General features: G+C 33.7%; 1 protein-coding gene across 2 annotated transcripts in view; it reads left to right on the forward strand.

Annotated features, from left to right (window-relative positions):
* Nucleotides 1–11,078, forward strand: part of PDGFC (platelet derived growth factor C) — a 175,980-nt gene extending 164,902 nt beyond the window's left edge. For both annotated transcript variants that reach the window (XM_074338398.1, XM_019733263.2), the window contains exons 6-7: nucleotides 4,494–4,711; nucleotides 9,496–11,078. In XM_074338398.1, the coding sequence (XP_074194499.1) occupies nucleotides 4,494–4,711; nucleotides 9,496–9,612 (335 nt within the window). In that variant the 3' untranslated portion in view covers nucleotides 9,613–11,078. The remainder of the gene's footprint in view (nucleotides 1–4,493; nucleotides 4,712–9,495) is intronic.
* The last annotated feature ends 1,782 nt before the right edge of the window (nucleotides 11,079–12,860 follow it).

Here is a 12,860-nt window from a genome sequence, read left to right on the forward strand (position 1 = left end):
TAAAAGGGATACTTTCGCTGAAAATTCTTGTAATTTCTTTAATTAAAAAATATCATTTTGGTGAAGTCCTCTATGACATTTCACAAGAACCATTGCTTATTTAAACCTAATATTTGGGGTATATTGATTTAGAGATTCAAGAGATTATCATAGTTTTCTAAACCCGTTTGGGTCTAAAGTAGGGAAAGCTCTATCAAAATCATTATGTACTATGTCCTCAAAGGTCAAGATTATATCAATTTCCATTTCCAAAGCCTAGAACCTTTTCTAAATAACATGAAAAATAACTGTGGCTCACCATAAAATAGAACTAATAGTTTCCCAGATAGGATTCAGAGCAAGAAAATAATGATGAAAGGAACCCATACCATTCACTTTTGACCAAAGGAACATATATCCCTTCAAGAGTGAAAGTGTTGATAATTAAACTTAATTCCATATGGTCAAGAAATTGGAAATAATGTTAACTGAGTTTGCTCTAAGTTTTAGGTAATTTCCTTGTAAACATTGGAACTAGAAAGCATCCATATCAGACATAAATAAAAATGTCATAGAAATAACTGATTAGTGACAACGTACTCAAAAAAATCTGTGTCAGTCTGTCGAAAACATTGAAATCTACCCAGCACCACTTTAGAGAATGGAATGACAATCTGAAAGATATATATAGAAGGAACAATGTTTAGTGAATTTGAGCGATTCACAAGGGCAGATTGCACCGGACTTGTTCTTCTAAATCTTGTCAGAAAGAAACCCGATTCCTGCCCTTTCCTGCTAAGTAAGAGTCGCAGCCCTTCTGGATGAGGAGCTTTAATCTCAGCAGGTCATGTTCAGACTTGCCCAACCATGGTATTTGCTATGCCAACAGAGTGGTTTCCTTTCAGCAATATTTGAAAGCGGTGTTCAAGTACAGGGGCAGTGGAATCTTGTCCAGATGCTGAAAGCTGTTACATATTTATAAGATTTGATCTTGATGAATAACTTGATGAATAACTGACGAACAATACTTCCCTTCCCTCCCATTTAGGACTAGGAAAATGAAGATCTGCAAGGCTAGCAGAAACCCATGAATAGAGCCTTTGTTAGCAAATTTGAAGTAGATTTTCATGTTGATCTGTAAAAGGAAGGCAGAAGGAGTAAACCAGGTTCTAAGCTCAGATCTAGTTTTTTGATGGCTGATCTCAGGATTTGAGCCTGAAAATCTCCTTCTAGCCATGCCGTTCCTGCCTGTACCTCTCCACGTGGTGCTCAAGGATGATTCAGCCCTCAGCTAGCACACGTTTAAAAGCATCCAGCACTGAACCAGATCTTTCAAATATTCATTTAGCACTTTGCAAATTGAAGCCCTTTGCAGTTTGCCAAACTATTAACTTTTTAAGCATACAGTAAGTGTGAGAAAAGCAGTGTATATTTTTGGAACTTTACATAAACTAAAATGCAGGTGTGGGATATCATCTATATAGACAAAACCAACTACCCTCCCAAGAGTCTTTCTACAAAGAAACGAGGAGTAAAACGTTTAAAAGCTTCTAATTAGACATCAAAATAGATTTTCCACAGAATAAACATATCACAGTGTTACCACATTTATCTTAGAAAGACCACCCTCAGATTGCATTACAGTAATAGAATATTCTAGGGCTGAATATCTCAAAAGAATGAACAACTTATGAAGTAAAATGTGACTATAACTTTTTTCAGTCAGTATTACCCTTTTTAGTAAAAGTCTGCAATATTGATAAATCTAAACACAAAAATTTACATTATAATAACAGCTCTCATTGGTGACATGCTCAAAACATCCATCTTTTAGAAAGACAAATTAATGCATGTATTGTCTTGGGAGTTAGTTATGAAGAGGAAATAAGGAATCTGAAGTCTGAGTTTTTTTGTTTGTTTTTTGGTTTTTGTTGTTGTTGTTTGTTTTTACTTTAAAAACATTTTCCATAATATTATAGTTAAGTTATTAAAAAGTATATGTGGGGGCATGATCTTTCTCTCCTTTTTGTACTTTTTCCTTGCCTGGATGTTCTACATAATATTAAAGAATTTGTGACCCCAATTTATAATCACACGACTTATTTTAATGAAGCTTAGATGAGTTTGAAGCCTTAGAAGTAGGAAGCATAACTTTCAAATAAGATATGGCAAATTCAAAATCCTTATTGTATTTTTAGCCCAGTGTAGACTGCATTAATGTTTTTTTCTGTTTTGTTATTTTCCCTTTCTTCCTCTGTTTCAAGGTTTTCATTCATACCTTGCTACTACAGGAAAAAAAAAATTCTAAGTCAGGCTTAACTAGTACTTAAAAAGGGCTTTTGACTTTTGTGTCAAACATGATAAATGAGTGGAAGCTAAGTTGAAAGTGTGTTTAAATTTTCACATTGTAGCAGGTATCATAACTTAGTTCACTTGGGAAATCTATCTAACCTTTTATTGTGGTTAAGTAAACATTTTAAAGTGAACATATACAGTCTCATTTTCTAGTTTCATGAAATAGTGTGTTTAAAACTATTTGCGGTAGATGAATATCCTTTCAAAGCTAAGAGCTTCATTCACATTCTAAAGAAGAATAAATCTTAAATAAGCATTGCAAATTTTGGCAACTGGCTTTTGTATGTGTGTGCATGTTTTATGTTTTCTCCCTCCTTATCCAGACAGTAACTTCTAGAGAAAAAATTCAAATAAGCTCATATATAGCTTTAACAATGAAAGAGCAATATGTACATATACTATTAGTTCAGCAAAATGAAATCAGGTAAAATATGTGGTATCATTTAACCTAATTATCTAATTAACTTTATTAGAGATAAATTGGTCTTTTATAGCATTCAAAAGCATGAACTCATCTTCCCTTAAATATTTAAAAGCTTTACTTTCACAGGATCATTTTTCCAATGAAAAGGAAATTTTTAAATGCTCAAATGAAATAGTGATTTTTCTACTGAGTTGGGAAAAAAATTTTTTTAGCTAAATAAGATGTTGAAATGAATTGATTGAATTAGTCTTTCCTTGGTGCTTTCCTAAACTTGACCAAGGTTTCAGTCAACTATATATTACATGTGCTTATAATTTATGATTGCTTATGCATAATTTATAATATATTTTTTGAAAATACATTAGTTCCCTTTGACATTTAGAAAAACTTAATCACATATACAATGTAACATAGCCAAGAAAACAAGAATCAAAAACCATTTGATTCTTAATAACCTTGTCATTTTTAAATTATTTAAAATATTGGAACTTAATTTTTAAAACTGAATAATTATCTGAAGCAGTCTTTAACCCAATTTTTTTTTCCTGTCAATTCTTATTTATATTTCCAATGTTAGTGAAAAGGTATTTAATAGATTTATTATATTTTAGATAATTTTTCTAAATTTTAATAAAACCTTTATTTTTGATGGGAAAAAAGTCGTGATGAATATATGTTATCCAAAACTCTTCAGTTTTATTGGAATTGCTTTTATTTGAACATTTCTGTGTGGGGGGTGGAGGAGGCAGAGGCGTAAAGCAGAAATTAAAATTATATGAGAGATACTTATCCTAACAATTCACTACTATTTATATGTTACATATAAATTCATATTAAACATTGCATGTTACTTTGATATAATTTATCTGAGGTAATATCAGTTTGTAGTTAAAAACAACCGTTCTTTGAGAATTTACTGCAACAATCTGATGAAAGGATATTTTGTTTGGTCTTTACAAGTAGGTATTCTTTTAAAGAATAAAGTACAACATGATTAACCAACTTGTTAAAAGAATAGAGACAATGGTTATAAATTAGACATTTCTTCCATCCTTTAGATGGGGAAGAACAGAAATCTGAAAAAGTTAAACTAAATTTCAAAGACCAGAAATTACTCAGTTCATGAAAAGCAATGTTTTCCAACATCTGCTCTTTTAAAATGTATCATTCTTTTCACTTCATGGTCCATTCAGCTGTCTTCAGAAATTCATTTTCTTCATTTCCTTTTTGCATTTTATGATTCTTATTGCCAGAAAGATGATAGGAAGTTCTGTTGACAAGTTTCTGTAAATTGTTCTTCATTAATTGCATGAGCGTGTAATCCTTTTTAAAAAATGCATTTATTTATTCATCAAGGCATTCAGCATTTTACATTCTCTTCTTCCCTCCAATGCTCTCCTTTTTTACTTTTTTACTAAGGTTAAAAGGTGTAGCCCTCTTTTTCCTCTATAAAGTTTCCTATTTATAGCTTTCAACTGGTTTGTTGGCTCTGTTCATAATATTGCACAATGGCATCTCTTTATTGGTCACTAAGTCATAATGGAGCTTTGTTTATTATGAAATAGAAAGTCCAACTTCTTAGCTGCCTAGCCCCCCAAAACCTATTTACAATAAGGAGGGGTATTGTTAGGGTTATTGTTCATGAAATAGCTGTCTTTATGAAAAGAGTTTAACAAAATACATTCAGCCTCAAAGCGTGAACATCTATTTTTCTTTGCTTTCTTATGCCATGTAGTGGTGGATCTGAACCTTCTAAAAGAGGAGGTAAGATTATACAGCTGCACGCCTCGTAACTTCTCGGTGTCCATAAGGGAAGAACTAAAGAGAACCGATACCATTTTCTGGCCAGGTTGTCTCCTGGTTAAACGCTGTGGTGGAAACTGTGCCTGTTGTCTCCACAATTGCAATGAATGTCAATGTGTCCCGAGCAAAATTACTAAAAAATATCATGAGGTAGGTATATCATTTTCTTTTTGGGTTCCTTTGGGTGTTTTGTGTCTTAAAAAACAAAAAAGCAAAAAAAACCAAAAACAGCATATCTAAAATGGATTTTTGTTTGGAAAGGGATGTAGCATTCATGGGGGGAAAAAAGGTTTACAAAATAGTTCATGTCTTTAAATTAGTACCTGTAACTCAAAAACCCAGACATTAAGGATTTTGAAAACATATCCTCTGATATTACATCATGGGTGGTCAGTAAACAATTCATCTCTAATAGAAAAAAGACAATGTGTTCCTTTGTAGGGTAAAAAAGGGTAAAACTTCAACTTTTAATCTTTTCAAAATATGAAGGGAAGGTATTATAAAGACAAACTTGGACGTAAATTATTGTCTCTTTTGGAGAAGAAAGATCTTTGATATTTATTTTTTCCACCTGGGGCAATGTGGGCACATAAATCCCAAGAAGAAATATTCATAATTACAACAATATTCCTATTACTCATGTTGTCCCAAATAGCATCTTAAATGTTTTTTTTACGGATTCTTCACACTTTATCTCTTTATTCTATGGAATTAAGGAAAATAGAATATTAAATGTTAGTAATTTTTGTTTTTCAGAGCCTTAGGAACCTTAGGACTTACATAGTCCAAATTTTTGGTAGCCCTTGACTACCCCCAGTTCTATCCCACCCTCTCTCCAATAGCCTCATGTAGCATTCACACATCAAGAAGCAGTCTTTGTGGGAATCATTACTTTTTCTGTGATCATCTTTTTGTTAATAACCAAATTACCCTATGAAAAAGGTTTCTCTATTTGGTGTAATTCGTAATTTCTGAGGCCTGAATTTTTCTCAGTTTTATATTTTGGAAATTAGTGCTTAGTCTAGTGATACTTCTAAACAAATGAAATTATGTTTTAAACATGACTTAAAATAGTACTAAAAGCATTAAGTCATTGAATACAATTAATCTGGAGATTTAACTCACTTAAAGTGAAGGCCACCTTGGGCTTTAATTCTTTTTGATGAGCATTGTTCCCGTTTTCAGTTTAAAGATTACTTTATCTCATGGAGAAGGCAAAAGCAAAGTCAGAGCTTAGTTCTAATTGTTCTCCCTTTGTCTATCTCTATTACACCGGCTTCCCTAAATATTAAGCTGAAAATATTCATTGTGTTACTACAAACTGAATCATTCCCTCTTTTGGTTTCCTCTAGCCTTTCATTGGGTTTTGTTCAACCATTGTATCAAAAGTAAGTTTAGAAAATTAAGAGGCTCATAAAATACAAGAATGATATTGTTATGTTTTGATGTAATATTATTACATAATAATAAGAATAAGATTCTTACTACTTTTGTATCTATCACTATATACTGATTGTTGGAAGCCATTTTAGTTACTATATATAATATATGTTATATATACATATATATACACATATATATATCATATTATAATATGAGATATATATTTCCTTAACAATTTTGCTACCTCCCAAACCTAGTTTTTAGAGAAGCAAGACAGGAGCTTTACATATGTATAAACTTATATGTTACCTCTTCTTAACACACTATTTAGATTCCAGTCAATCCCAGCATAACTACTCCATCCTCTGTGCATGTGTAGGACTTTAAAAGTATTTCTGTTGGAGAACTTTTACTATTTCATAATTATTGTTTATTTTTATTTGCTTCTACAAAATTGAGAACTAAGAAAGAGCAAAGATCACTACAGTGTAGTGCTTCAGAACAGACTCCAAAGCCAGACATCCAGCATTTGAATCTGACATTTGTTAGCTATGTGACGTTGAGCAAATTACTTAGTCCCCGTGCCTCAATGATTCACCTGTAAAGTGAGCTTCTAACCCTCACAATACCTTATTGTGAGAATTCAAGGAGTGATATTTATAAAACAGTTAGAAAAGATCTGGCACATTTCAAGCCCTTGCAAGTTATGCCCTCAATTATCTTTATTTCCTCCCCTGTGCCTACCCCTTATTCTTCGATTATGGCAAATAATCAATAAAGATTTAATGAACTGTGCCCAGAGGTGAGAAGGATATTCTCTTTCTGGCAAAAAGATCTATAGAATACTCTGGCAATAGAAGCATATCTGTTCCTTTTTTTTTTTAAAGGCGGGCACAGCTCGCAGTGGCTCATGTGGGGATCCAACTGGTAACCTTGGTGTTATTAGCACCACGCTCCAGCCAACTGAGCCAACTGGCCACCCCTGTTCCTTTTTTATTCATTCTTAATCAGCCAGTGATTTTCACCTTGTTTACATCTTAATGTATTTAATTTCATCTTTTCATAACATATAGTCTTATTTTTTCTTGCATAGATTTGTTTGTTTTTTGGAGGAAAAGTATGCCTTAGTTGACTTATTCTAGTAATGAGTCCCATCCTCCAAAGTTCTATAGCACCCAAACTTTTAAGGGCATGTTGCACATTTTGGGCAATGGTACATGTATATCTATCCCTTGATGGTTCTTTTTGTACCTTATCTATTATTTTTCACAGTCTCTGATTTTAGGTTTTCCCTGAATGAATTTTTCATTGACTTTTAGTTTTAGTTTGAACGTCTACCTCAAAATTTTGTGAGACGTGCTTCTGTCTGGTTTCTTTTCTGATGTCATAAACTATGTCCTGAAAACCAAATTATCATGTTTAATATTATCCAGGACCTGCTGGACATTTTCCAAGTTTATCTTTCTCTTCTAAAACTTAAGCTTTCAAATGGGATCAAGAAGGAAAACAGTAATTATGTCTCTACCACCATGTATTTGAATCTCTTTTCCAAGACTTTAACATCACTGGAACATATGAGATTCTTCTGCTATTTGTAAATCTTCACAAACATCAGTGGCCAAAACTGGGGGGTGAGATGAGGGCTTTCATTTGGAGACTGCATCTTGACATAAGCACTGTTACAGGAAGGAAGGATTGTAGGATTGCGGTCTGGTTATGACTGAATGTTAGGGCTGGATAAGGTGGCCTTTTTAATTTTCACCTTTCACAGTAAACTTCTTTTTTCTTCCCCTGACACCTGGGAAAATGTATACATGTGGAGAGAGGAATGGAAGACATTGGCTATATCAATATTGCAATTTATCTGTCCACCTAACCTCATTCCAGAAACGATTTGTAACAAGAACATGATGATAAGATATGATATAGCACCGGTATCTTAGGAATAGTTAATTTTGATGCCACCTTAAGTTGTGCAAAAACAATAAATTAGTACCGTTACATAAAAATATATTTAATAGTCATTGGATTAAAGTTCACATTAAAATAATATGTTTAGTAACCTTTATTCTAGAATTGTGAAATGTAATAGAAAATCTATTTGAAAAGTTGACTCTCATAGTTATTACAAGACTTTGCAGTGTATGTCTCTACAAAGAAAGTTATTAAATAAATAGAATATTCTGGTAATATTCTGAGTCTTTAGAAGATTTTTATCTATCACTCTAACTTTACTAATTCATATTTGGCCGAAGTACAAATACTGGCTATGTCACTTATTCTCTCTAAGCTATTCACCCATGTGTAAAATAAGGGTAATAATTGTAAATTACTTCACAGAATTCTTCTGAGTTAAAGTATGTAAAAATATTGTTTAGTGACTGGCACACACAAGCATTCAAAAAATGTTAGCTTATTAACCTTTGATATGACCACAGTCGCCAAATAAGGTATATACATCCTCTGTTTTTGTGTTTTGTTTTTTGTTTTTTAATCTTTAAGTAGAATAGTCATAAGACCTGCCTTGTGCTTTTTGGATTAATGAAAATTTCCAGGAACTTTTAGAAGTTTCTTTATGAAGTTATCTATGTGATACCCAGAGAGCAGAGAAACTAGACAACTCCATGTTATTATGTGCTCTCGTCTATGTTCATAATCCAAACATAATTTCTAAAACCTTATCACTTCTATGATAAGAAATAAAATACAACACACATCGAATAGGTAGATTTTATCAAGTACACCAGATAGTCTTTTATAGAATACAGATCTAGGTCTTTTTGTCACAGTGTTAAAAGGAAATATGTTTAGTGTGTCTATTTTGCTATATATTTTATTTAAAACTTCAGCAATCCAAACTGCAAATAACTTCATTAAATAGAGGCATTATTGTTATTATTGCCAAACTTCCGTACACTGCACGGTAGGATCCAGCTGCAGAAAGCTGTGACAGCGGCTGATGTCTATGAAGTACATCTAATCCATCTCATCAAGTTTATAGAGAACTTGAAGTGTAGCCAAGAAAATTAATGAGTGGCATAATTGAGCAAACTCAGCTGTAGGGCGATCATGTTTCTTTTCACAGTATCACAGTACTTGCGTGTATTGCTTCAAGTGTAAATATTTGCTAAATGTGTGAATAAATGAATGAGTGAAAGAAACTAACCAACAGAAAAAGGAATAGGGCAGTAGCGGTTCCAAAATACTTAGTCAAGGTGAAATTGTCTCTAGTATGGTTAGATGGGTGAAAGAAAGGGTGTATAGTTAGTCTTTCAGTGTAGAGAACTGTTCGCTAAATTGAAAGAGGCAGCATCCTTCCAAATTGTTGGTATTGAAATATCCTTTCTTTCACGGAATACTAATCATTTATGATTTTTTTTTTTTTTTTTTTGAGGCGTGGGAGAATGTATTTGGAATGCCTTCACTAAGGAAAAATGAAAATTTGTTAATCTTTGTTGGGCTCCAAATTTGATTGCTGAAATTTTACTTGTGAAATCAGGAGTTATAGACATCGGTTTGCTTTAAAGGTGGTTCCCATTATTGCTTTTCAGGTCCTTCAGCTGCGACCAAAAATTGGTGTCAGGGGATTGCACAAATCTCTCACTGACGTGGCCCTGGAACACCACGAGGAGTGTGACTGTGTGTGCAGAGGCAACACCGGAGGATAACCACGTCACCAGGCGCAGCCCTCTCCCAGAACCATACAGCTCAGCGACTGATTCCCTTCTAGAACTTACGCATTATCTCCATCCATAATCTCAGTTGTTCGCTTCAGGGACCTTTCATCCTTCAGGATTTACAGTGTGTTCTAAAAGAGGAGACACCAACCGGAATTAGGAGTTGTGCAACAGCTCTCTTGAGAGGAGGCTCCGATGACAGGAGGAAAGGTCTCCGGTCGTGGAACAAAAAAAATTAAATGTTCTAGGTCACTAGCTAGTTACAGAGTTACCATGTACTTCTAGCTGTGTTCAATATGTCAGTTGTCTTGATGTGACTTAGGTTAATTCAGTACAGGAAAAAAAAAAAAAAAGAACTGTGCACAAGGGAGCACCTGATTCTGTTGCTTTGCTTAACCCTCAAGCTCCATGTTCTGGGCCTAAAATCAGAGAAATCTGGACTTTTTTCCTTATATTCACATGTATAAACCAGAGTGTTCAATGTTCTACAAACTTGGTTTTAAAAAGGAACTATGATTCTATAAATCAAACTTGTGTCATGCTGATAGGAAAGACTGGATTTTCCATATTTCTTATTAAAATTTCTACCATTTAGAAGAAGAGAACTACATTCATGGTTTGGAAGCAACAAACCTGAAAAGAAGAGTGGCCTTATCTTCACTTTATAAGTTGGGTTATTTTATTGTGTACATTTTTATATTCTCCTTTTGACATTATACCTGTTTGCTTTTCTAATCTTGTTAAATATATCTATTTTTACCAAAGGTATTTAATATTCTTTTTTTTATGACAACCTAGATCAACTATTTTTAGCTTGGTAAATTTTTTCTAAACAGAATGGTTATAGCCAGAGGAACAAAGATGATATAAAATATTGTTACTCTGACAAAAATACATGTATTTCATTCTTGTATGGTGCTAGAGCTTAGATTAATGTGCGTTTTAAAATACTGAGGTGGGAAATCAATAGAATTTGGTAAGTTTCAAAGATTTTTTTGAAAATAAACAAATTATCATATCCTCCACTCCTATTATGGGAGATGCAAATAAAAAGTGACATATGAAAATAGGCATTCAGATCCAGTCATTACTAACCCCTAACCCTTATTTTGGGAAATGTGAGCCTAGCTCAGAAGAACATGAAGCACCTTGAAAAAAAGAGACTTGACAACTTCCTGACAAAGTGCTCTGCTGTCCTGTTGGAACACATCCTATTTATTGTGATGTTCTGGTTTTATTATCTTTAAACTCTGTTCCACACACTTGTATAAATACATGGATATTTTTATGTACAGAAGTATATCCTTTAACCAACTCACTTATTGTACTCTTTGGCAAATCAGTAAAATACTATGCTTGTAAAATGCTTAATATTATGCCTAGGTTATGTGGTGACTATTTGAGTTAAAAATGTATTGAATCACCAAATAAAAGAATGCAGCTATTTTGGGGAGAAACTGAGTGTGCGTGCAAGGTTTGTCTCTTGAATTCCAAGAAAATGAAAGTGATAAAGTTTTGTGTTACCATGAATTTCCATTGTGCAGCAGCTGACGTCAGTTTAAAACAGGTCGAAAAGTGAACATGTCTGTTGCGGCTTTCCTGCCTCTTGTCTCCAGTGCTTTTGAGCAATAATTTTCTTTTTCTCACTGGTCTTGATACTAATTTCTGGCAAATTAAATTGCAAATGACTTGGAAGTCGCTATGTGATTTAGGAACTACTTAATGATAGTTATAGGGTGGTATAAAACTGGAGGAAAAAAACCTGTAACTTTCCATTCCTGGGTTCATTTTCAATGGCAAATACTAAGTGGGGTGAGCATAAATTGGATTGGCATACGGATTAATGTGTTTTACATAACAGACTTCAAGGTGTGGCTCCACAATTTCCGATGTAAATTTCTGCTCAGTGCTGTTATCTTATCTCTGCCTTTCAACTTGCCTGAGACTTCTGGGGCTCAGAGCCAGGCTGTCTTCAGACACCTCTTCTAAACAGTACCCTCTTTCCATACTTTCCCATCTGGCAGTCCTACCTCGTGCCAAACCACATGAAAAGCAACAAAAAAAATGAAATGAACATCCGTGTTCTGTGTTATTGGCTTACCTTTTCAGAGTTTTGCCCCAGCCTTATAAGGCTCCTAGATACAGCTTAATGGTGCTGCACTGAAAATGCAGTACAGCATGTCTCCCTCTTGGCAATTTACAGATCTCATTCTTATAGTAAAGACTCTATGAAATCTTATAGTGAATACCCTGTGTAACTGTGTTTAACCAGTATTTCCAACTATTGAATGGGATACCTCCTTTCCCTTTTATTTTTTCATATTTTTTTTGTTTGTTTGTTTCCTTTAACATGTTGAAAGGCGAAAGAAATTACTCTGTAAAGGTAGCAGTCCCAAATCATGTTGTTGCCAATGAGTGGGAAGGCTTTGAGACCTAACTGCTGCATAATACTTACTCACTCATAGTTCTTACTGTGCATTTTACTGAAGAAAAAAAAAAAAATCAGCCCATTAATGGCACATAGAGACCATAATTTCTCAGAATTCTACAAAGTATTGACCATGTTAGCCACAGTTTTGTGTCTGTGGTGTGTGCCTTTGTTCCGGAGAGAGGGACTGTTTTTCCTAGTGATTTTATTAAAATAAGACAGCAAGCTTAGTTGGCAGAAGGCAGGTTTTCATGTGTACATTTTTCATTTCTACATCTTATTGCCTTTCTCATCTAATAATCATTGTACGTACTGTGAAAAGGTACAGATAACAAAGCAATGAGAATCTACACTGTGAAAGCATCACTCACTCCAGGGGCATTTACATATCCTTATGATTGGGTTTAAGGAAAGGAAGAAAATACAAGCCTTACTTAGTACCACTTAATATACACTTACTATTATGTAATGGCATTATCTCCAAAAGGATTGTGATATTTAAATCTATTTTAATTACTTATTATAAATGCATTTAAAGCTTATAACTATCACTATCCTTTACATTCATAGGAAGGAGTATGAAAATTGAAAATGTAATAGATCAGTTGCTTTCTATCCTGTTTTCCCTTCAAGTTTCACATATAAGTAACCAGCAAGTCCCACTGACTTTGCTTTTCCCATTTCTCTTTTATTTTTGTCTCCCTCTCCATTTCTGTAGCTCTTCCTGCCCTTATTTAGACTCATGCCTCATCCCCATTTTATTACAATGATCTTTTTCCACTCTTCCTGCCTCTCATCTTACTATCCCCTG

The sequence above is a fragment of the Rhinolophus sinicus genome, linkage group LG07, assembly GCF_036562045.2.
Source record: "Rhinolophus sinicus isolate RSC01 linkage group LG07, ASM3656204v1, whole genome shotgun sequence".
Taxonomy (NCBI): Eukaryota; Metazoa; Chordata; class Mammalia; order Chiroptera; family Rhinolophidae; genus Rhinolophus; species Rhinolophus sinicus.